This window comes from Aquarana catesbeiana, linkage group LG01 (genome assembly GCF_042186555.1).
Source record: "Aquarana catesbeiana isolate 2022-GZ linkage group LG01, ASM4218655v1, whole genome shotgun sequence".
Classification (NCBI taxonomy): domain Eukaryota; kingdom Metazoa; phylum Chordata; class Amphibia; order Anura; family Ranidae; genus Aquarana; species Aquarana catesbeiana.
In genome coordinates this window covers 625,557,865-625,583,736 of record NC_133324.1, presented here as the reverse complement: position 1 = coordinate 625,583,736, position 25,872 = coordinate 625,557,865, and the positions used below count along the sequence as shown (strand labels likewise).

Genomic DNA, 25,872 nt, shown 5'->3' with positions numbered 1-25,872 from the left:
GGGGGCACAGACAAAGAGGGAAGAACGGTGAACAGCAGGATGAGGCAGGTTTTTTGTGGAATACAGAAAGTGAATCCCATAGTGACTGAGTGAGTATGAATAGCATGTAATACAGCATGTACAGTTTTTAATGATGTGGGTTTAAAGAAACTTGAATTTTTCAGCATTTTCTAAAAACATCCTTAGTGGATGTATAAAAGAAAAATACAACGCTGTGTGTAATATAAGTAAAACAGCAGCCAACACAGCTATAGACCCAAGCAATAAATGTAAATATGAAAGTGTAGCACTATAAAACCTGAATAGACTCAAAGATAATAAAATCAGTGTCAAAACCTTAGTATCAAAAAATTATAAAACAAGAATAACTGACCCTTTCTATGTAATCGTTGCACAACTAATTTAGGCTAAGAGGTTGATTTACTAAAACTGGAGAGTACAAAGTCTGGTGCAACTCTGCATAGAGACCAATCAGCTTCCAGGTTTTTTGTCCAAGCTTAACTGAACAAGCTGAAGTTAGAAGCGGATTGGCTACCATGCACAGCTGTATCAGATGTTGCACTCTCCAGTTTTAGTAAATCAATCTCTATATGTTTTATTTTATTTCAAATCCTCCAGCAACAATAATAATCCATGAAATGTTTATTTATTTATTTTATTTTATACCATTTTTGTGCCAGGATCCCCTGTCTGAGCTGTTTTTTACTTTATACATTACTCTGTAAAGACAACCTCGAGCACTCATCACACTAATTCATTCATTCAATCAAACTGCTGCATTGGCACTGAGCCATAAATATCCACTTTCATGAAAGCTGCGTGAGCCCAAATGTTCATCTGATCTGTTACATAAGGTAGACAATGCCTTCTGATAAAACATGAGAATATCAAATTAGTTTTAAAACAGACAGCTCTTTAAAAAAATGTTTTTTTTTTGTTTGTTAAACTTCTCATTTATAAATCTTTTATAAATCTTGCTATTTTGTCTTTTTTATTCTCAGCTTTTTGTTGCTGTAGGTGGTAGATATTTAGGGCTGGTACACACTTTTTGTTTTCTATGTGCCATGTTCACACTTGAATGCAGCTTTCAGGTGAGCTGCGGTGCAGAAGGATGGAACGTGCCAAAAGTTTTACGTCTTGCACTTCAGCTCACCCACAGCCCCATTTCTCCCTGTGTTTCTATGCAGCACAGCTGAGCTACGCTGAATAGAAAGGAATTATATGTCACACTGACATTTCAATAAAGTTAAAAAAAAAATAATAAAAGGGTAAGACATCCCCGGTCAAAATGCAGGCCAGAACCGACACTCCCTGCATGGTAAGAGGAAGCGTTTTACCATGCAGGGAGTGTGAGCTGATCTTTTGTAAGCCTACATAAACATTAGACATTTTATAAATGCGGCTCATTTACAAAAACAGAAAAAATAAAGAGGTTTTAATGCCAGTTCTGCTGCCCGTGCTGTTTATCTGTTCTACAGCTGATGCTGACTGAAGAACCTTCAGCTTCTAGCACACTTCTAGGTGTGTGGAATGCCTGGTCACCCTCGGCAGTCTGTAGTTCTTCCCACTGACCACATGGGTAATGTAAGGAAGAAACCACAGTGTAGAGCTAGGGGTGTCAGGCATCAGACTCAGTAGGAAGTGCGCTGGATGCTAAAGACTTGCCAGCATTTGGCATAGTGTGTAGGTATGCACAACATACTTTCTGAGAGGGCACGCCCAAATCATTCCCACTTAAAAGGGTTGTAACGGTTTGTGTTTTTTCTCCTTAATGCATCCTATGCATTAAGGTGAAAAAACACCTGTCCGTGACCGGCCCCCCAGCCCCCGTTTTACTTATCTGAACCCTCAAACTTGTCCCAAGGGGACGCATCGTCTCTCTGCTAGGGGGTTCTCGGCTGTTGATTGGATAGATTGATAGCAGCATAGCCATTGGCTCCTGCTGCTGTCAATCAAATCCAATGATGTGGCTGCCGGGGGGGTGGGGCCGAGTACTGCATTCGGTGTCTATGGACGCCGAATGCTGGACTTGGGAGAGCGCCTGCAAGGTAACCCCCCGGGAGAGCGCTTCTCCCAGGGGGTTATCTGATGCAGGGAGGAGCTGAGAGCAGGTTTGGGGCCACTCTCTGCAAAACTAGCTGCACAGTGGAGGTAAGTATGATATGTTTGTTATTTTAAAAAAAAGTGAACCTTTAGTGTCACTTTAATGATGGGCTCTGCCCAGACCAAGCCCAATATGCGTCACTCAGCATGCCCACTTACTGGTTGGTCCCACCAAGACACAGCTTCTAAATATGTGATGACCATCCACTCACAGACGCGATCCTCCCCAATTATTGCCTTTTGGCGTTGCTGCGCATGTGCAGTAGTTAGAATTAGGTTGATGCTGTGATCCTGGAACATAGTGCAGAACACAGCATCAGCAGGACAGAAGGCTAAGGTACAGGACTGTCCCTGCAAAGCAGTTGGCATGTACTGTATGTCCTTGCAGTAGATTGTGCCTCTGTCTACCCTCACCCACCTGGCCATAACAAAGGTGCTATTGCCAATTATATGTGTATTCTAAATTATGGAGAATCCACTGGGAAAATTAACGCCATCCTATTGTCCAAAGCATTTGAATGGACCTGGAAATTCCTGGGGTGATAGCTTGCTTCTGGACCCCCTAAAGATTTAAGAGGCTAGCATATAACCGCAATATCCATCTTCACATAAATAACAATTTTGGTTGCAGCTAGCCTTCATATGTGCAATATCTCTTTATCTACTAGAGCACACTGGTATGTTCAAATTGGAACAGAAGAAAACACAAATGTTGTGTACAGGCTGGTGCTAGGCTTTTACATTTGGCTATTGCAGTCCTTAATACTGCCACACACATTTAACGTTTCCTAATGATTACTTCCTCTTCAGATTTCCGTAATAATATCTCACAGCACTTTCTTTCATTTCCAAGGCACTGTATATTGCTTATCCTATTAGGAATGTCACTTCCTTTTGGAATGATTGTCATAATATCGTGAAAGGTTAGAGATAACATTGGGATATAATTATGCCGACATTTGTTTTCTTTTATCATTTGTCAATCTGAATAGTGCATGCATGTGTACAGTTATTAATATCTTGTCTGGAGAGCAGTGCTTAATAGGATCATAGGGAAAGGGATTAAACAGGTTTTAACCTTTATTTTGCATATTCACATTCTCTTTCCATATTCATATTAAACACGTGTGTATAGTTGTGGAATATTATATTCCATTTTTGTGGCCCCCAATAAGAGGTAGCTTGGACAGAATACCTAAATATGGGAGCTGCAAGGTTTAGGTGGGGATTTTTAGGGTCCAAAAAGACGTTTATAGTGAACATGTGAGGAAAGAAATATTTGAGCAGCATTGCTCATACCGTTTGAAAGATGCAGGTTCCAGGGCTTAGCAAATCACTGACCTGTAACAGCATCCTGTAAAGTCTGAACTCCTGTACCTACATCAAGGCCTGTGACTTACTAGCTAATGCAGGGGTCCTCAAACTTTTTAGACAGGGGGCCAGTTCACGGTCCCTCAGACTGTTGGGGGGCCGCACTATAGTTTAAAAAAAATATGAACTAATTCCTATGCACACATCTTATTTGTAGTGCAAAAAAAAAAAAAAAAACAGGAAAAAACAGTACAATATTTAAAATAAAGAACAATTGTAATCAATATGAACTTATCAGTATTTCACAGACTCCCCTCATTACAGAACCACTCCCAATCACAGACCCCCCCTCCCCATCACAGACTCACCCCATAACAAAGCCCCGCCATGACAGATCCCCCCATCACAAAGCCCCCCAACACAAACTCATCTCCATCACAAAGCCCCACATAACAGATTCCCCCATAACAGACTCCCCCATATCACATACTTCCCCCATCACAGATACCCTCATAACAGACGCCCCATCACAGACTTTCCCCATAACAGACTCCGCCATCACAGATCCCCCCATATCACAGATCCCCCCATATCACAGATCCCCCATCACAGATCCCCCATCACAGATCCCCCCATATCACAGATCCCTCATCACAGACTCCCCCCATATCACAGACTCCCCCCATATCACAGACTCCCCCATATCACAGATCCCCCCATATCACAGATCCCCCCATATCACAGAGCCCCCCATCAAAGATCCCCCCATATCACAGATCCCCCCATATCAGACTCCCCCATCACAGATCCCCCATCACAGATCCCCCCATATCACAGATCCCCCCATATCAGACTCCCCCATCACAGATCCCCATCACAGATCCCCCCATAACAGAGCCCCCCATCAAAGATCCCCCCATATCACAGATCCCCCCATATCACAGATCCCCCAATATCAGATGCCCCCAATATCAGATCCCCCCATATCACAGATCCCCCCATATCACAGATCCCCCCCATCACAAATCCCTCATAACAGAGCCCCCCATATCACAGATCCCCCCCCATATCAGACTCCCCCATCACAGATCCCCCATCACAGATCCCCCCATATCACAGATCCCCCTATATCACAGATCCCCCCCATATCAGACTCCCCCATCACAGATCCCCCATCACAGATCCCCCCATATCAGATACCCCCATATCACAGATCCCCCCATCACAGATCCCCCATAACAGACTCCGCCATCACAGAGAGCCCCATGTCACAGTCCCCCCCCCCCATATCAGACTGCCTCCTATCACAGATGCCCCCCATCACAGACTCCCCTAATCGATATTACACTGCCTCCCCTTCTATAATATCACAGCACTCCCACTCCCCTCTGTTACCTGTATCACACAAGACACGAAGCATGGTAGGTCCGGACAAAGGGCGGGACTTTGCAAGTGAAAGGCAGGTGATTGATTCCTGGGACCGCCCCGATGCCTAGTAAGAAAATCACCTGCTTCTTAACACAAAAGGTCCTTTGTCCAGACCTGTCATGTTTCCCGTCCTGTGTGATAAAAGTAGCAGAGGGCAGGGGGAGTGCTGCGATGTTAAAGGGGCAGTCCGGGGGCCGGATAAAAAACCCTGGAGGGCCGGATTCGGCCCGCGGGCCGTAGTTTGAGGACCCCTGAGCTAATGCATCAGGATAAGCATGACAGCCCCCTGAACTTATAAAAACAAATCAGCAATAGCAATTTTAACCAGGCCTTTTAATATCATTGTGGGTCATATCCCAGATCTTTAAAAGTTGCAGAGAAATGGAGCCCATTTTGGATTTGGCCAGTAAACCCTTTAATCCTTGGTTGAATAAATGCGTAAAGGGATCTGGAATTTGAGGAAAGACAAAGAAGTCCATCCTTTGTCTTTCAGAGCTAAACCCATAATGCTGTACTAAAGCTGAGAAACAAATTGACCTCTAACTGGATAATTGAAGGAAGTAAGTGGGGTAAGCCCAAGTAACAAGTCAACAACATAATGTAATAGGCCATTAAAATACCAAAATGTTGTCCGTTAACGGTATGCATGTAATCCTTCTGTTTAAATTCATTCATGAATGACTGAAGGCTGGTCATTCTATGCAAGCACAGCCACCACATGAATAACCTATTCATTAAGGCTGATGTGTAAACATCAATAGTATGTAACCAGCAGCGGTGGCACCCATTGTTTACACGCTAATATATATACTGTATCTTTTGCACTGGTGGTAGTGTGGTATTTTTATCTTAGGCTGGGTTCACGCCATTGCAAATTGGATGCGGAATCCCCGCATCCAATTCGCAATAGCAGGAGATTTTGACCGGCTCTCTATGGAGCCAGTTCACATATTTCCGCAGCGGGTCTGGTACGTTTTGCTCAGAAATACTGTGCGTCTTTTGGTCCCTTTCAGGTCCGAATTCAACCCAAAATCTGAGCTGAAATCAGACCTGAAACGGTGAACCAGCACGCACCAGACCCCTGCTGTGAGCCGCAGCCGGCTCATATGTGAACCGAGCCTAAATGTTACTTTTTGCTACATTGTTATTAATAAAGTATTTCTTTTTCCTTTATCCCAGGTGTCTCTATAGAAGGTTACAGTGAGGAGCTGCCATCCTCCACTGTTTTTACTATAGTGTCCGGGAGACTGTTTACATACTGGTGCTGCCAATGGCTTTATAGTTAAAGTAGGGACAGTTAAGGTTTAGCCATACGCATCTGCTTGTACAATCTCTGTGCTGTATCCTTTAGATCTATCAAAACTATGTGATATAAGGTCTTAGTTGAATAATCCTTTCAACTTGTATCCTGTTAGGCAGGCTCTTGCACAACATCATAGGTAGGTCTAATGAAAATGTACAATCAGATTGTAACATATATGCCCTTTGATATTAAGTAAAGTATTAAGTAAAGTAGTACAGAACAACCCAACTATGCTTCTGAGAAGTTGCCTAGCAATACAGCTATTTGATATCATGAAATATATAGACTACATGGGCTTTGATTGGCCACATACAGCTTAGTGTTACAGCTCTTTTCTCCATACATACACTACATTTTCATAATGTAAATAGCAATGAAGCAATGCAGAGTATGCTAACTATGCTTCTGGGGCATTTCCTGATAGTAGATCTACTTCCTACAAAAATACAAACATTGGCTTGGCTTTGACAAGACGCAAAGAACTTAGTATTATAGCTGGTCTCTCCATACATGGGCTTAATCAAATGCCAACAGCAGTTTTTTAAACCATTAACTTCCTTCTAAAAATGCTGGTTGCCTGGCTAGGTCTGGTTGCAGTACTTATAAGTCAGAGACTCAAAGCAAGAATGCAGCAACTGATACAGAAATGCCAGAATTCCCAATATCCATACTTTTCCCCAGTTAGTGACTTAGTACTAAAGGCAGCTAATCAACATGATAGCCAGGGAACTGGCACTCTCAGAAGAAAAGATCAGCAATGACAGCCTACAAGTCTCCTTTAAAAATTCGGCCTGTAGAGCCAGGTACTAACCGATTTTAAAGAATAAAACTTTGTTCATGTTTTTTACTGCTATTTTAAGCCCTGTGGTATTTAGGCTTTGTGCACACTGAACAACTTTTCAGCTTCTCTTAGGGGCGCCGGGCGTTAGTACGCCTGCCTATAAACGCCCCTGCATGTTAGCCTATGTGTCCATGCACACAGGGGCTTTTAGGGCATATTCACACTTGTCAGCTGTGAAATCGCAGAAAGGCCAGAGCCATTCAGTGCTCTGGCTGCTCTGTGTTGCTGGCTGGCAAGGGGGCAGTGTGATGCGCAATTCAGCGCACCGCACCGTTCCTTTTTTTTTTTTTTTTTTGTTTAGTACTAGTGTAGCTATGGTGTTGCAGCTAGTAACAAACAGTCCGCCAAATCACCCCACTGCCAGACTTCATACATCACTTTCAGAGACAAAGAACAGTCTTTTGCAAGTTTTGTTTTTGTTGTTTTATTGGGGGGGTACAGCTTGGATAGGGATTGGAATATGGGATGTCCATAGGATTAATCATTGCCATCATATTTATAATTGAAGCACAAAAGCACAATGTTAGAGCCAGAATATTGGATGTGCATGAACATTAAATGTAAATCTCCTCCTGCATCTCCATGCAGACTGTTGCTCCTCCTCTGCTCTCCTCCCGCAGACTATTTGCTTCAAAGGACTCCTCATTCAATACCATGTTAGAGAATGAAGATACCACTTCTGATCATGTAGAAATGATGTTCCCAGAAACTTCTTCCCTCCTGCACAAAGCTTGATTACGTCTACCCACATACACTGGTTTCCTCCTGCACACACTTGTAGTTACTGAAATGAAGTATGTCACATCTTCTTCTATTGGGTAATAGGGACCCACTCTGAATAAGTCCCTTTACTGGCTCTGGTTGCTCGCTGCTACTAGGCCTGATGCTTGCAGAACCTCTCCCCGGAAGCCTAGTAGGTTAAAAGCATTACTTTAGGAAATGGACTACTGTTCCCAGCCAGCCCAACTTGCAAATGATGTGCCCACAGGCCACATCGACTTGACATAGATCCCCACAGTCTCTTTTCTGATTCAGGACTCCCCATCATCCACCATGTGTTTGATGAAGACTCCGCTAACGACCGTGTGATAGCAGAGTTCCCTCACAGACTCCTTGGTACCTCCAGCCCATCACTGTGGTAACACTCACCGACCTTCCGACAGCCCTGAGTCCTTGAGGAACTTTCACTGGACCATGCGTACTGACAGCTTCACCTGCCCTTCTGCTCCAGGAGTTCCCTGCCATCTGACTGTGTGGTGGCAGAGACATTGCCAATGACCGTGTAGAGGCAATGTTGCCTCACAGCTCTCCCCGGGCCTCCTCCTGCGAACGGTGCACACCCCCAGATGGGGATGGCCTCCTGCTTCTGTCTAACATGCCATTCATCACTTCAGTCAGCCGACTTCTCCCCCCCAGTGGCATATCACCTCAGCTTATATATGAGGCCTGCTCCCTGCCAATACCAAATAGGGATTGGTCAGGGCTCACACACAAACTGCCTGCCACTCAAGTTCCAGGCCCAGCCCCTCCTCCAGAATCTTCTCCCTGGAAGTAGGGGAGGCACCTCAGAAGTGAAGTGCAGGTGGTCACACCCACTGCTACTCTGACCACTCCCAGCCCCCAGATCAAAACAGACAGGCCTAGCTTGCAGCATAGGCCTGCCTAAATTTGCCTGTGCTGAACAAACCCTAGTAAAATAACCCTTACTAGCACCTACCTATTGGTAGAGGGTGCTACACTAGCTTTATTTGAAGTGTACAAAATGTACACTTTCATTTTCAAAACTAAACAAGCTGAAGATAGAAGCTGATTGGTAGCCATGCACAGCTGCTCCAGATTCTGTCTGCTCCAGTTTTTATCAATTCCCCTCAATGAATATTCTCTGTGCAATGAGCACCGTAATGGCAGTAGTGTCATGGAAAGGTTGTAGCTTATGAAGGGAAATGAAAGAGAGAAAATTGGTGTATAAATATTGATACAGGAACAATAATTCTAGTATTGTATTGTGCAACAGCAGAAAACACCTCTGAATGTCACAGGAAACTTGAATCCAGCAAGTGTGCCAAGTATTATTATAAGCAAATAAAAGAGAACTTTGATTACAGATAGTAAATCAGTGATTATACCATATCATCAGAATATGTGGAAGCAGGAGCCTCAGGGACCCAAGGCAGACATAAATAATGGGTGTTAATGGGAGTTCCACTCCCACACAGTTCTTAGCATAAAGTCAGTATGGAATACACAATCAACTAGGTGACACAGCCCAATAGTTGCAGGTGATAAGACCATTTCATGTGTTACCTGTAGTAGCTGGGTCTTGTAGGAGTTAACTACTAGTAGATAACAAGCCGTTTCCAAATGCTGGAAATACCCATGATTACACACACTATTGTAAAATATCTGTGACTGAAGGGATAGTTTCAAGAAAGATCCATACATGCTCACACTAGTCCAAACTAGATCAATCTACTTATGTAAAATTTGCCATGCCTGAACTTCAGTTTTAATCTCAATACAAAATATATATAATATATATATTGTTTATATATATATATGTAGCACCACCCCTTCAGGGGTCGCTGGTAACTGGCTCTCCTACTCCTGCGCAGACAGGCAACACACATTCTCTGCTTGCATCCAAACACAAGTAGTCAGTCCCTTGGCATTGTTTATATGTTTTATTAGGGGTAACATCTTGGATGGGGTGAAGGGATTTTTGGGATGCCCAACTTGAATCATGAACAACAACAAGGAACATCTTCCTTCCTCTGAAAAAAAAAAACCCAGACAGTTTTTTTCCTTTCCCCACACAGTCCTTAGTGGATTTACAAGCAAAAGTCCATTACAGACTAGGAGCTTTCAGCCCCTCTTGGAAATAGCACAAAAGACAAACTGCATGCAGGAATGTATCCTCTCCTTGTATAGAACTGATTCCAACTACACTGCTCACAGGCACTACCAGCCCTCCTGGCTGCTCTGAAGATCTCCCAGGACAAGGTAATAAAAGGGTTTAGCACAGCGATGTCCCTTTAGAAAGCTTGCCACATGTGGCAGTCTCTCCCCTTGAATGCCCCTGGGTGTGCTGGTGCACCCACACCATCCTCCTTGCTCCCACTGGTTTGCAGGCAGGATTCCATGTCAAACTGCTTGCTTGATAGGTCCTCCTGAGCTAGCCCGAGCCCAGCCTGGAGCTGGGATCTCCTTTAGACCTAGGAGACCACTCCTAGGCCACGAAAGTCTCCTCAGCAACACCTGTTGTGACTCATCCATATTTAAGGGCTGGCTCAGCCACCCTGCCAGGCCCACTGCCTGGCAATTGGCCAAGCTCCCCTAAGTATGCAGATCAACCCTCCTGGCATCCACCCTCTAACTTCTAGAAGTTTCTTCAAACTTCCAGAATCAGGGAGAGGAAGTTTCTTCAAACTTCCAGAATCAGGGAGAGGCACGAGAGACTTGCCCGTATGAGTCATCCATCCTGACCTGCAATAAACCCTGACCCAGATTCCAGACTCACACTTACCATGAGTCAAATAAATTTGCCTGTATGTAAACGCTAACACACTAGAGGGTGCTACATATATATTAAAATAATCTTGAAGGGGAGTTCCAGCAAAAGTGGACCTTCCGCTCATTTGTTTCCTTTCCCCCTACGGTGCCACAATTGGCACCTTTCAGGGGGGACAAGATACCTGTCTTTGACAGGTATCCTGTTCCCACTTCCGTGAGTCCGGGCCATGGTCCACGACATCATCGCGGGGCTCCCTCCTCCTCCTCTCCCTGTCGCCGGGCCAATAGGAGAGAGGAGCGGGTCGTCGCACATGCGCAGTAGGGTTCACGGTGTGAAGCCGTAAGGCTACACTGCCGGGTACCCTTACCCACAATGGCAGCGGCAGCACCCAACAGTTGATGGAAATATCAGCTGCAGTGCTGACATCGCTGGACTCCAGGACAGGTAAGTGTCCTGTTGTTAAAAGCCAGCAGCTGCAGTATGTGTAGCTGCTGGCTTTTAATTTTTTTTTTTGGACGGAACACCGCTTTAAGGATTTTATTGTAGGAATAACACTTTATCCCCACACATTTACTATGCCCTGTGAGTAGGTACTAATGTGTCACAGAGTCTGCCTTCTGATCTGAACTACAGAAGTGCTGAGAGTAGGAGTTTTAGGGAGCAGAGTCAGTACGGGAACCACAGCTTGCAGGCAGTAAGGTACCATGGGATATGTGGTCCTTAGAAATTTAAAGTAAATAGTAGAGGAGAAGATGAGAAAGCATGCAGGGAATCCAGGAAGTTGTGAAAAGAGATGGCCAGTGGACAGACAGCACTCACATCATGAAAGGAGATTTTTGAAGTAAGCTTATATTGCATTGTCAAATATAACTATTGTTTGTATTACTATTACAATGCTGATATTATAAAATGAAAGTGTTGCTATGACCATAGATTTTCTTTAAAATAAATAGAAAAAATTATCTGCAACAGTGAAACATTAATTAGATAACAAGGGTAAACCTGTAAATGAATGGAACTAGTGATAATTACAGCAAATGGATTGCTTAATCTGTAGATTGTTTTTACTGAGGAAAAAATGTGTTAAGCAATACAGCAAAGAATGTCTACACCAAAGACTGAGGTAGTTTCCGAACAAGGGGAAAGCAGTACCTGAAATAAAAATGTGAAGCATAAAACTAGATCATGTGAAGAAGGGATTAAAGTGGATGTAAACCCACTCTCATCCTTTTCAAACTACTACCATAGTGGTTATCTATAAGGATATACATTCCTCCTGTATGTATCTTTACCTGTCAAATGTCTCCCCTCTGTCTGTTATGAGACCCGAAAAACTGCAGATTCTGCGGGTGGGTCTGTTGTCTGGAGCTCGGTGGGTGGAGTCGTGATGTCAGTAGACTCCCCGCCGACCTCTACACTCTCCTTGTCAACATGAATTTTCTCCTGTGTATTTCTTACACTGAACTTCTGCTATGATCACTAACGTCCAGTCAAAACCCAGAAAAGTCACCACATGACCCAATCATGCTGAGGTGTGGAGCAGCCAAGTACAAGTATCCTGAAGTACACAGAATGTCTCTCAGGGTCGTGCATGAGATATGTAAATCACCTGTCACTCACAGCAAGGGGGAAGAACTGTATTTCTCTGTGTGTCAGTTTTTATCTTACTGAAAAAATATAAGAGGATTGCTCAGACCTGGATTAACTCTTCGTGGCAAGACTGGGCACAGATGACATAAAAACCTATAATGTACAAGGTGCAAGCCTTAATTAATTTTTTTTTTTTCGGGTTTACATCCACTTTTAATCTCTGACTGGATAGAACCATAGAGATGATTTGTGTAAAGGGTTTGCCTAAACTATACTGGAATGATTGTATACACCACATAACAATGTGAGGTGGAATCTATATTGGAGGACAAAATGGGTATAAAGTCTAGTACACATGGGCTGAATGTCGTGTGTACTTCAGCTGGTCCAACAAAAGTTAGGCGTTTGGTCGCTTTCTGTCGAAGGGGCAGAACCGAAAATGGTCTGCCGATTAGCATCCAATCAGCGCTCTCAGCCGCGGTTGAGAGCGCTGAGCGGTGTGTTCTGGCATGGAGACCGGCCCCCTGTCAGAACACAATAGCTCAGTGGGGAGATTGCTCTACTAACATCAGATAGTTAGTACAACGGCTCCTCCCAAGCTCTTCAGTTTTTTTTCCTTTAGTTCGCTGTCTTGAACGAAAAAAAAAACTAGTAGCGTGTACTAGGCTTTAGGCTCTTAGCTGATCAGCTGGATCAATTTTCAGAAGCGTTTAACAGACCTTCTTTAACACCACCACTCTGCAACCAGTTGCATTGCGCACAAGACATGACACTGGGGATCATTTTTGCCACAGCGTGCTATATTATATATACGCTCATCCAATTGCTTTTGCAGCGTAAAGGAAGGAGTAAAGGGGCAGTATGTGACTCATCCACCATTCTTTACCGTCCCCCAACAACCCCTAATTTTTTGATTTTGTTATCACACTTAGTTCGCCAGAGTGTAATGTTTTGAACTTAAAAAAAAGGGACTCCTTAGCTTTTAAAGCTGTAGTCTAGGGAAAATTACAAAGCAACAGGGGTAAATGTCCTTAGAAACACAATTTTGCTTACCCTATTTCGCTTCCTCAGGCTTCCTGCTCTTTACAGGACCGGTCCCCCAAAGCTGCTTCTCTTCAACACTGTCTGTCAGTTACACTCTGATGTCATCATGCATAATGCACAACCAGCAGTTCTGCATTGTAAGTGGGGGCACCAAGAGCTCACCCAGGAGTGTGGGAGTAGAGAGAAAAGCACCGTCAGGGAGGAGGGAAGGAGAGATAAGGTAACTAAAACTTTTTTAAGGTACCCTAGACTGAAAGGAGCATTTAATCTGATGAAGCCAGGGAGAGCCCCTCTGCATAGGTATTTTTGTAGTTGGGGTTGAGCTTTGATTTTCTGAACCTGTCATATTTCATGAAACGTGGTATTTGCTGTATAGGTATAAATCTTTTGATGATGTTCCTCCTGAGTTGTTCGATCTACTTTTTGTATGTATAGCAATGACCCCAGGATGGTTTATGGTGTAGCTCCACTTGTTTGCTTATACCTTCCTTTTTTGATGTCTTTAGTCTGCTAGACACAGATTGTTTTTGCTCTTCTAAAAACTGTTAAAGTAGTTTACTTGGAAGGATTTGTTGGAGGCAAGGATCACTACACAAAATGTGCCATCTTTTTATTTTTCTGTAGTTCATGTGATATCTGGTTATGAAGTTTGTATTGTGTTCCTGGAGTGTCTCATTGGTCCTAAGTTTTTGGAATGATTGGGGTTCTCTGTTTTGTTTCCTTGCTTTTTCCCTGGAGTTTTTAATCAGGTTTTTGGGTAGTGTTTTTTTTTTAAATTTAATTGCAAGAAGATAAGACAGTCTATCAAAATCATCTAAGGTAGTGCAATTTTTCTGTGTTCTTTGGAAATGACTGTATGGTTCACTCATTTTCCAACTTTTAGTGTCTGCTTCCAAAATCAATGTAACTGTTTGTGTCCACTTTCTTAGCGCCTGTTCACATCGGTGCGATTTGACATGCAATTTGATTGGTCAAATCGCATCTTAAATCGGAGCCTATTGCTGGCAATTGGAGCGCCCCAATCGGTGCGACGCCGACTTTTCAGCACCGCACTGATTTCCAAAAGTAGTTCCTGCACTGTTTTTGGTGACTTTGAGACTGAAATGCTGCTTTGAAATCGTGTGATTTCAAAGCCGTGTTTAGTGTGAACGAGGGCTTAAAGAGCGTTCTAGATTAAATCGATACATTTTCAGTGATGTAAAGTTGGAGATCAAGAAAATCTAATGATTTTACTAGATCTGCATGGCTAGTAAACTTAAGTGATCCTTAAGTTATTGAATGCATTCTGGAATTGCGTTAGGGTTGTCTTCCCAAATAGTATGAGTAGATCATCACTGTATCTAAAATAAAAAAAATGTATTAGAGGTGTACTCTGTGTCTGTTTTCAAGGTAGTCCATTGTTAGATCTACATAACTGGGTGTGAATTTCATCACTGTGGCTCTGCCTTTTATCTGTATGTAATCTTGACGGAAAAAAATGTATTGTGATTGGAATATATTCAAAGCTGTCCAAGATAATTTTTTTTTTTGGGTCAAAGGAGGTTTTGAAGAAAGTTAATTTGAAACGGCCTTTAGACAAAAGCTGTGTTCTATATCTGTGTGTATTTAAGTAATATCTAGAGCAGGCATTACTAAATGGTGGATTGCTGTCTGGATGCGGACCGAGTAACAGTCCTATCCGGGCCATAGCCTCACCAAATAGATGCCTGAGTGTCCTCACCCCTCTGCCTGCCTGCTGCTGTCATTCTTGAGGAAGGGCAAAAGATTGTAGGCATGGTAGGTCTGAGTAGAGGGCGGGACTTTTCAAATCAATTAGCCGCTGATTGGTTGCTAGTCGTAGGGTGTAGTCCAAGCAACCATTCACCTGCCTTTATCATGAAAAGTCCTGCCCACTATTCAGACCTGCTGCGCCTCCAACCCTGTCCACATGTATGTACATTTTATCATCTTATTTTGTATGTGTACTTATTGACCCAGCAACTTTCAAGTTTTATTGTTGCTCATTGATGTATAACATTTGTAATAAATCTTTGTATATTTACGTTCATCTGTGTTGTGTACATTGGCTATTATGCCTGGTAACTCACAATCATTGTTGTTACCGCTCCGTTACATAACATTTTGAAATGAATAAATTGATTTTGTCTCAGTGTTCACTGTGGACATTGGCTAAACCTCTCTCACCTCATCTAAAGTCCCAGGGCTATTTTTCTTGTTTTTCTGTGTCTAAGGTAGGACAGTAAAGAAGCCTGGTGGTTGCTGTGATGTGAAGGGGACTTTGGTATGAAGGGAGTATTGTGAAGAAAGGGACAGGAGCATGCAATATGAAGTAAGGACTGCAGTGTGGAGGGGGAGACTATGATGTAAAGATGGGAGCACTGAGGGCACTGGGGCACTGGTTTAAAGGGCTGGGGGACTCTGATGTAATGCTAGGTTCACACCTTAGCATTTGCACGGGCATAGCAGCCCTTTCAGTACAATGGGCTGCTGTACCTGCAGGAAACTCAGGGAAAAGGTTCCTGCACCATTTTAAATATGCAGCTGCTGGGAAATCGCATGGTGCTTTTGCCCCATGTGATTTCTCACACCAGAAAACGCACTGTGGGGGTAGCTGCAGGTGGTTGTGGGCACGGAAATAGGAGCAATTTACACACTGTCCAGCTCCTGCTACCACCCGAAACAGTGTGAACCTAGCCTGAAGGTGGTCTGTGATGTAAAAGGGGGGGGGGTGTGATGTGAAGGGGGGGTCTAGGAAGGATGTAAAGGCAGAGACTGTGATGTGAAGGAGGGGCTGAAGACCTTGATGTAAAGGCTCATTCACACTTGTGCAGAGATTTATGTTTTCCTGCACTAGAAAAACATAGGTATCTGCAAGGGCATTAGAAAACAACCGTTTTCTATGTGCACAGTGTTCACATTGCATTTTTATGGCAACTCACTGGAGCTCACCTGAACGCTTTGTGTGCAGTCTGTTTCCATGCATCGTAGCTAAGCTTTGGTGCATAAGAATGAATGAAATGCCATTTTAACATTTCAATAAAGTTGAAAAAAAATTAAGGACATAGTGCGACACACTTAAATGCGCATTGCACCGCCACTTCCTGGACCCTACACTTACAGGTGCCCATACAGTAGAATGAATCAATTCTTGAAATGATTGGAAACCTGGGAAGTCTTCGAGGGTTTTAAAGATTTTTGGTAATTATAAAAGAAGGTTGGGTAGGATGGGTAACTGTTAAAATTCTTTTTTTCATTTTAGTGATTATATTGTTACTAAAAGCTGAATTGGTTAGGGTTTCACATTCCTTCTGGTGTTCTCTTAACTGATTGGCTTAAAGATTTTGGTCCTCTGCCCTGGGCGAGGACCGGTCTGTATGCTGGAGTAGGGATCTCACTACAGAAGGATCAGCTTTTATGCAAGAGCTGGGATATCACTGGGGAAGGACCAGTCTGTATGCTAAAGGTAGGTTCCCACTGGGTAAGAACAAGCCTGTATTCTGGAGCTGGGATCTCATTGGGGAAGGATCAGTCTGTATGCTGGAGGTGGGATATCACTGGGGAAGGACCAGTCTGTATGCTGGAGATGGAATCCCAATGGGTAAGGACAAGCCTGTATTCTGAAGCTGGGATCTCACTGGGTAAGGATCAGTCTGTATGCTGGAGGTGGGATATCACTGGGGAAGGACCAGTCAGTATGCTGGAGATGGAATCCCAATGGGTAAGGACAAGCCTGTATTCTGGAGCTGGGATCTCATTGGGGAAGGATCAGTCTGTATGCTGGAGGTGGGATATCACTGGGGAAGGACCAGTCTGTATGCTGGAGATGGAATCCCAATGGGTAAGGACAAGCCTGTATTCTGAAGCTGGGATCTCACTGGGTAAGGATCAGTCTGTATGCTGGAGGTGGGATATCACTGGGGAAGGACCAGTCTGTATGCTGGAGATGGAATCCCAATGGGTAAGGACAAGCCTGTATTCTGGAGCTGGGATCTCATTGGGGAAGGATCAGTCTGTATGCTGGAGGTGGGATATCACTGGGGAAGGACAAGTCTGTATGCCGGAGGTGGAAACTCTGACTTAGGCATTATCCTTTTTTGCATTAAGGTCCAGCTCTATATTAGTTATAATCTACGTTGGTTTTATGTTAGCACAGGCTGTACAGTTGTTCTTCCTTATGGGAAGATTTAACTTTTGCTGGTTGCTGTAGGAACTTAAGCATATGAAATATGATAGTTCTGACCTGAAGAGCAACACTGAACAGCTCATCTTTCACATGTTCTAGAAAATAAGGTCTATCACATTTATGTGAGCTATGTAGACATCTGTTGATAACAGTAGATAGTTGTGTCATCACTTCCTCATTGGCAATGAGTGAAATAGGAATATTTCTACTTGGATGGAATAGATACTAAAGAGGCCTTACAAACAGAACAGGATGTATAATAAATGGTATTTCCATTGCATAAATTTCATAGCATTAGGTATTAACACGGGTTAGAAAAATGGATCTGAATTGCTGACATCATTTTAGAGAAATCTTTGCTGAGAGTACAAAAATGTGTTTCAGATCAGTAACTGAACTATTAAAGCAATTGGATCAGCATGACAGACTGGTAAATACTATTTTCAGGAGGATAAACCAGAAATCACAGCCTCTCTATTTCTCTTGGAACATGTTTTTTTATAACCACATGCTGTTTTTAATTTTTTTCACACATATTAAAATTGACGACCCAATCAATTAAACCTCCTATAAACATACCCTAAATATTGTATTGTAAAAAGTCATTTTCAGTATATTTAAAGTGGAATTCCAGGTACCACCTAATTTATCTTTAAAAAGCTCCTTTCCCCCTCCTAACACCTATTTTGACTAACCTGTGTATAAAAGATCTACATACTTACCTTTTTTCAGGCTGCTCCAGTCCGATCACGTGATCTCCCCTATGATAGCCAGCATGGTTGCAGGGGAGAGGAGTGCTCCAACAACGGCTAGTAGAACCTGCAGCAGTGATGTCACCCATGGGCTTCAATGCCCCATCTGTTGTTGGCTCTTCCTCCTCTTCCCTGCAGCCTGGCTGACACAGGGGAGCAAGATAACATGACCAAACCAGAGCGGCCTGAAGATATGTAAGTATACAGATCGTTCTTACAAAGGTTAGTCAGAATAGGTAGTGGGGGGGGGGGGGGGGGGGAGCATTTTTAAGATCAGTTAGGTGGTGCCTGGAATTCCACTTTAAATCAGCAGATTTTATTAAAACTAATACTTGGTTAGCCTGCCATGAAAGTCCATGTTCAGTCGCTTGCGGCTGATTTCATTCTGTCCCAATCTCCCAATTGTGCACCATGTTCCACAAGTTTTCGTTGGAGACTACATGTGGCCATTTCAGCATGCATTACACAGGTGTGGTCAATTGATGTCACCATCAGGAAACCTACCCTAAATAATGCCATTAAGCTATTGCTGGAGTGCATATATGTAGAAAGGAGAAGGCTGCAAGGAAGCTACAGAAGATCAGCAGTACTGAGATGCAATAAAATGCAGGAAAAGTAAAAAAATGGTGTTGATTTACTAAAACTGGAGATCTGGTGCAGCAGTTTATAGTAGCCAATCAGCTTCTAACTTCAGCTTGTGCAATTAAAGTGATTGTAAGGGTTTGTTTAAAAAAAAAAAATAACAAACATATCATACTTACCTCCACTGTGCAGCCTCGTCCTCTTGGGTCCCTCGGCGGCTCTCGCGGCTCCTCCCCACATCGGATAACCCCTTGGGAGAAGTGCTCTCCCGGGGGTTACCTTGTGGGCGCGCTCCCAAGTCCAGCATTCGGTGTCCATTGACACCGAATGCAGGACTCGGCCCCGCCCCCCACATCATTGGATTTGATTAACAGGAGCGGGAGCTGCGCTGCTATCAATCTATCCAATCAACAGCTGAGAACCGTGGGTCAAGTTTGAGGGCTCAGGTAAGTAAAACGGGGGGCTGGGGGCCGGTCACTGCCAGGTGTTTTTTCACCTTAATGCATAGGATGTATTAAGGTGAAAAAACACGAAGGTTTACAACCCCTTTAAGCTTTGACAAAAACAAAAACAAAAAATGGAAGCTGATTGGTTTCTATGCAGAGCTGCAGCAGATTTAGTTATCTCCAGGATTAGTAAAACAAACCCTAAAGGTTCCTTATTAAAAAGACATGGCAGTTGTTTATGATGCACATTGCTTCAGCAAAATACATCTACTTCAGGCAACTCAGATTGATCAAATAGGAAAAGCAGGCTTCAGAGTATCTACTGTATATAAAACGAAAAAAGGGATGTAGCATGTGAGCACAACACAGAAACAGATCTATATGTGAGATTCTCCATCTACTCTGAGACTTTTGACTGCACATAAAAAGTGTAAGTATGAGTGACAAATAGCTGCCAGTGTGCATGGATGTCTAGCTCTTGTAAGTATGGTGGCTGGAGGAGCTCTGAATAATCCTCAAATGTCAGCTTTCTGTCATCCCAGCATGTGACACAAAGCTTGCTTCTCAACAGAGAAGAATTAAGAGGCTCCAGTAAGCCAGGGCTTCTTATAGTATGTGTGTGTCTGCTTGTCTGTACCTGTCATGCCCCCTGCTTTACAGGGATCTGCTCCATGAAGGGACCATGGATCCCTTGCAAGATCTAAGGCAAAATGCCTTCTACTTGCCCTATAATAAGGAATAAATGTCTTCAGACCTGGAATACAATATTACTGCTCCTGTCAGCACTAATGCTCGGGGATTCTAGCCACACCGGCCATCCTAATTACACAGCCATTTAACTGAACAGAGTTCCGAGACCAGAACAAAAGGGGAGGCCCCCTCTAATAATATGAACAGCGGTGCCCAGGTGTACCTGCCTAAGAGTAGGGGCTTGTCAAGCAGCTCACTCCAGGAGAGGTCTGAGCACTCTTTCTTTCTCTTTTACTACTACAGGATGGAGGATGAGGCAGTTCTGGACAGAGGGGCTTCCTTCCTGAAGCATGTGTGTGATGAAGAAGAGGTGGAAGGTAAGATACTCAATGTCATATGTACACTTGTTGCTTTTATTTTATTATGGCTTGCTGTAATATACAGAGTGACATTCATAAGGCCTCTTGCACACGGACGTAATCATTATACGCATGATCTTGCTGTCAGAGGCTGACAGAACGATCCTGAGTAAAAAACACAAGTCTTTGCATATAATACAAGTAAAGGTGTGTAAACATGCGTATTGGTGCATAATTCTTCATCCTCTTCTAGCTGTCATTGTTACAATTTACACACATACGTGCTATCGTATACATGTAAATTACTACACTCAAATGTAAACTTTCCTATATTTTTTTTTTCAATGTCTCTGAAAGCTTAGCTGCATGATGGATCTTAATGCTGATGTGTGCATTGTTCCATGCGCTTCTGTTCAGATCCGTAAATGAAAACGTTACAAAGCTTCAAATGTAACTTTGTTTTTTCACACATGTGCAAAAGGCCTTAAACTCAGAGGTTGAAAATTAGGCAATTTAAAAAAGGAAGCATATTTGCATGTTTGTGTAAGCTCTATCAAAATGCATGTGAATTGTTTGATACTTATCCCTAGTTTTATAAATGCCCATCTGTTTTTTACTGAGATGATTATTTAGCTACTTCTTGCATTAGTTCATATTATGGTGATAATAGAATGATGCTTATGTACCTAGTACTTTTGATTAGAAAATGATTACCATAGAAAGGGCCAAATTGCTGTGATGTGTACATGTGGAGGTGAAATGGAAATACTCTTTCCTATCACACGTGAGATTAACCCCTGAAGTTATTACAGCAGCTTTTATTGAGCTTACTCGCTCCCATGTGACAGGGCGAGAACATTCTTCTTTTACATGTCAGCTCACGGACGGGCAGTTATCACATCAGAACTTTTCTCCCAGCATCCATCTGAAGGACTCTTTCACATGAGAGGTCCGATCGGGTCCACCTGTCCATTTTTCAGGCAGACCCGATCAGATCCTCAATTCTCCTCTATGGAGCGGCAGATTTAAATGGACTTGTGTCCGTTTACACCTTTAGATCTATGAGGATAAGTGTAACTGATAACGTATGGAGTAAGAATCGCACAGTAAACACAAGTAGACTGTGAGAGGTGAGTTACCAATCTATATTGCTCACCCAAATATTTGATTTTTATTAAAACAAATAATTCAAACAAACAGTTACTATACCTTAAAAAGTTACCTTTTGTGCATTGCACGGAACTGCCCGTAGCATTTACAATCATGGAAAAGGTTCTTCTCGTAAACTGAAATATTTGACATATCATTTTTTTCCGCAGTCTATTGCTCCTTGATAGCTGTCAAACATTTGGAGTTTTCATTGTCGCCATGCTTGCAGTTACTATAAATACTTAAGGAAGAACACATTATCATTGTCAGCATTGTAAATATGAATAGCTCCCTCTGAATTTCAAGAAATCATAAAGCATGGACAAATAACTATCCTGATTTTGGTTTAAAAGGAAGTTAGTATATTAGCTGGCTTTTCATCATCAGAAACTAAGCAAAGTTGTTTATTGGTATTATTGAGATCTAATTTGTGCTATTCCAACCAACTTTCTTACAGTGATACCTTTTAGCAAGCATGTAGGTGAAGGACACATGCCTACCACGCTCTCAAGTACACAGACCACAAAGAATGAAAAAAAAAAAAAATTGGTTTAACCCACAAAAGTGTTTTTTTTTTTTTATTACCACTACTTTTCCTTTATGTTGGTTTTTCAAAATAACAAAGGCAATCATTTAAAGACTGGATGAAAATTTTAGTGTCTCTGGGCCAAAAAGTAGAGACTAATCCTGTTATAGTGACTGCTGCAATTTAATGGGTCCATGATCTTAGTTTCATTTATAAACCTCTTGCACACAGGCACGTGAGCATGTGCAACATAATTTCTGGCATATTTCCACCGCCCAGGGAGCCCAGGTGCTACGTTCAGCCGCTCATAGACATGAATGACTCTGCTAGGTTGTACTTAGGTATATGTCGGCGCTTGAGTAAACATGTGTAAAGCATTGCATTTTCTATTTTTTGCATATGTGCAAATGGTATACTTGTGTTTCCGCAAGTACTAGCATATACCCGAGTGCAGCTGCACACATACAAAAATGGGTAGCCGTATGCAGCGCTTCCTGAGCAGGAAAGTATGCTGAATTTTACATTGCATGAGCTCAAATGCCTGTGTGTAAGAGGTCTTACTAAGGCAGGCCATATATTATACAATTTTCTTTTCTTCCACCACATGTGGACGGAAAGAAAATTGCTTGGTTCCCTCAACAACACAGTCAGTGTTGATGGGGGAATCTCTCCCACAGCGCTATTGTGTTCTGCTGGCGGGGGGTGTGGGAGTCTTCTCTGCCAACAGAACTAGCCAGCAGCACTAATCATTTGAGAAAAACCTGACAGGCTGGTTGTACACAAGTTAAAGCGATAGTAAACCTCCAAAAATAGAGAAAAATGGGCCCCCCTGCAGGTCTGAGCCTGCACAACATACTAGCACATTATGACACACTTACCTGCACATAGAGCTCTCCAGCACAGCGCTGTCACAGAACCCTGGCAGTTCCATCTTCACCCGCTATTCCTTCCAGGTTCGTGGGCTCCAGCCGTTTTAATGGCAGGAGCCGTGATGACATCACTCCCACACGTCCGTGTGGGAGCCCTGGCCACGTCACAGCAATCTGCATTCAATGGCATACTGTGCGCCCTGAATGCAAAGCATCACTGCGAATGCGCGGGTGACATCACTGGCTACTGCCGATGTGAATACCTCTTAAACCATGCACGTTTAAGAGATATTAATTGTACAAGCGGTCCCCGGATTACAAACATCCGACTTACAAGCTACTCCTACTTACAAATAGAGGGAGACAACAGGAAGTGAAAGGAAATCTACCACTAGGAAGGGAAATTCACTCCTGGAAGAGTTATCATGGGAAAAGGTGTCTCTACTGAAGCTTTATCACAATTCCTTGTTTCCACAACAACCCCAAATTTTCAAAATCCTATTGTCATAGGGACAGAAAGGGAGGTGAAATCTTTTGAACAGGGGCACAGACAGCAAAACAAATGTTACAGGGGTGTTAACCCTTCGCTATGTTATCCAAAAAACATAGAAATTTGTTTGGATGGAGCTACACTTAAAAAATGTAGCTGTTCCGACTTACAAACAAATTCAACTTAAGAACAAACCTACAGACCCTATCTTGTTTGTACCCAGGGACTGCCTGTACCTACAGGTAAGCCTGATTGGAAGCTTGTGTACAACCAGGGCTTCCATACATTGATCGAAATGCATCCGGCCTCTGCTGAACTGGCGTAATTTCGATCCATGTATGGCTGCTTTAATTTTCTTTGGGAAAATGTAGCTATGGTATCCTACATGCCTAGCACTAAGCTCACAGATTTGCACTGGTTGACTGTTCATATTCTAGTCTAGATACTGGCAGTGACAATTTTCTTAAGAATGAGATAAAGCAGATTTACTGTTTAAATACAAGAAAGATCTTGGTGAAAAGCTGTCTTTCAGCTTTTCATAATACTTGTAAGCTGGACCAGATAAAGATATAGAAGATATTTAGAGTGATTAGATGTAAAGAACCAAAACACACACACACAAGTTCAGATATGGATGAACTTCAAAGTCTTGATAATGTCAGCATCTGCTAAGAAATTCCAGCAGTTGTCTTTCTAAATGAAGACAGGGGGGGTTATTTACGAAAGACAAATCCACTTTGCACTACAAGTGCACTTGGAAGTGCAGTCACTGTAGATCCGAGGGGAAGATCGAAATGAGGGAAAGCTTTGCTGATTTTATCATCCAATCATGTACAAGCAAAAATGCTGTTTTTTTTTTTTCTTGCATGTCCCCCTCAGATCTACAGTGACTGTACTTCCAAGTGCACTTGCAGTGCAAAGTGGATTTGCCTTTAGTAAATAAACCCCTATATCTGCTGTGTTATGTCTCTACTGTAAGAAATTAAAGCCCAGCTCTAACTAATACTTCATGGATTAGTCTGTCAGTTATAAATGCTGTCTTTGTGCCTTTTGGAAGATATCCTCTTGTTTCTTGTGCTGTCCGGAACCTATTACATATACAGGAATAGAAGGTGATCTTCCCAATGTGGACACAGACAGCTGAAAACTCCAACAGAGGTTATAGCACTTCTCCTCTCATCTAAAAACAGTTTTGTTGTTGTATGTGTCCTGGTTGGGTACATATCCCCTCACCTCCTGTTCTGTTAGACACCTGTCAAATAGATTGGGAACAAAACAGCAATAAAAACTCCAAAACAGTTCTAGGCTTTCCCCACTCCAAAAAAATTAGGGGAAACAATGATTAAATTGGGCTTTCAAGCAAACTTGTGTTTTGCTCCTTAAGGGCTGAGCATCAGGTTTGCCAAACACCCCTTCCTTGCATATAATTACCGCTGTCATATGGAAAGACTGTAGCCTTCTGGAAGCCACAAATCCATCAACTTATAGCTTATACATGGCATTCCTTTTACTCTTGGTAGCTGAATAGAGTAGCGTGGTAAGTATAGGCTGCAGAAAAGTGTTATTATTGCTTTTCTGTGCATTGGCAAATCACAGATTCTTTTTAGGCCTTCCAATAAAAGCCTTGATGGAAGCAAGCCATACTCTCAACTCAGCACAGTTTTCAGGTATTGAACTATTTGTAACGTGTTAGAAGGTGATGAGTATCTTCTTAACCAGAGGTGCTTATTATTCCTTAGGGCAGGTTAATTAGTAATAGTGAGACCTAAAAAGCAGAAGAAAGAATACAGCAGGACACAAGTGACTTCATCATGAAGGTGCAGCAGGACATTTTGACTTCTATTAGATTTTGCCCAGCTATAAAAAAATACACAACACATATAGTATGTACTCAAACATATACAGACCTTCTGGATTCGAGGGGAGATCCTCTTTTCCTTAACATTCTGTTGAGCGCAGGAGGTTGTTCTTTTTGGATTATACTTCCAACACAGCCAGGAGGTACAGTGTGGCAAGTTGTGGTAAATGCAGACATTTTACTGCAGTGCACTGGAAGGCACCACATGTCACCACACTGCTGTGCAGAGACATGAATGAAGTGTTACTTTGTGCACTTCAGGTAAAGTCTATAAAAAAAAGGTAAATGGTCCGATGTGCTGAAACGTGGATTACACTGCCCAGCCACTTCAGCTCACTGCAATGCAGCCGACAGCTGCTATGCGTTTAGCTTGCACTATGAATGCACCCTAAATAGAAAAACCTGTCCTCTGCCAGCCTGTGTGGAAGCAGTGGTCTCTTTGCAGAGATCTGCCACACTGGCTAGAGCTAGAGCTTTCCAATCATCACCAATCAATTTTTTTTTGCACCTTAGAGGTGGTGGTTGGGGGGGGAGAACATGGAAATTCAGTTAGGCTGCAAATACAGTAATCAATATGGGGCTGTTTTACACCTTCACATAATCTTACCTTAAAATACCCTGTGCTACCAGCACATAGGAGAGTTGGACTACAGCTCTTGCACAAAAAGCAGCTGCCAGTCTCTTCAGCGGTCTGACACCCTTCCCTACTTAACACTTCACTAGTTAACGGTGCTCTCCCTCCATGATCAGTGCTGGTAATTGAAGAAGTGTCCAGGAAGGAGAAATGTCAGCCCCCTAAAGAAGTGAGGGTGAGAGAGCCACAGTCGGACTCTCCTA

At 42.8% G+C, this 25,872-nt stretch overlaps 1 protein-coding gene across 4 annotated transcripts in view; it reads left to right on the top strand.

Moving 5' to 3' along the window:
- Positions 1-25,872, top strand: part of SLC4A4 (solute carrier family 4 member 4) — a 349,252-nt gene that overhangs the window by 61,523 nt on the left and 261,857 nt on the right. For all 4 annotated transcript variants that reach the window (XM_073600633.1, XM_073600617.1, XM_073600610.1 and 1 more), the window contains exon 2: positions 20,088-20,161. In XM_073600633.1, the coding sequence (XP_073456734.1) occupies positions 20,089-20,161 (73 nt within the window). In that variant the 5' untranslated portion in view covers position 20,088. The remainder of the gene's footprint in view (positions 1-20,087; positions 20,162-25,872) is intronic.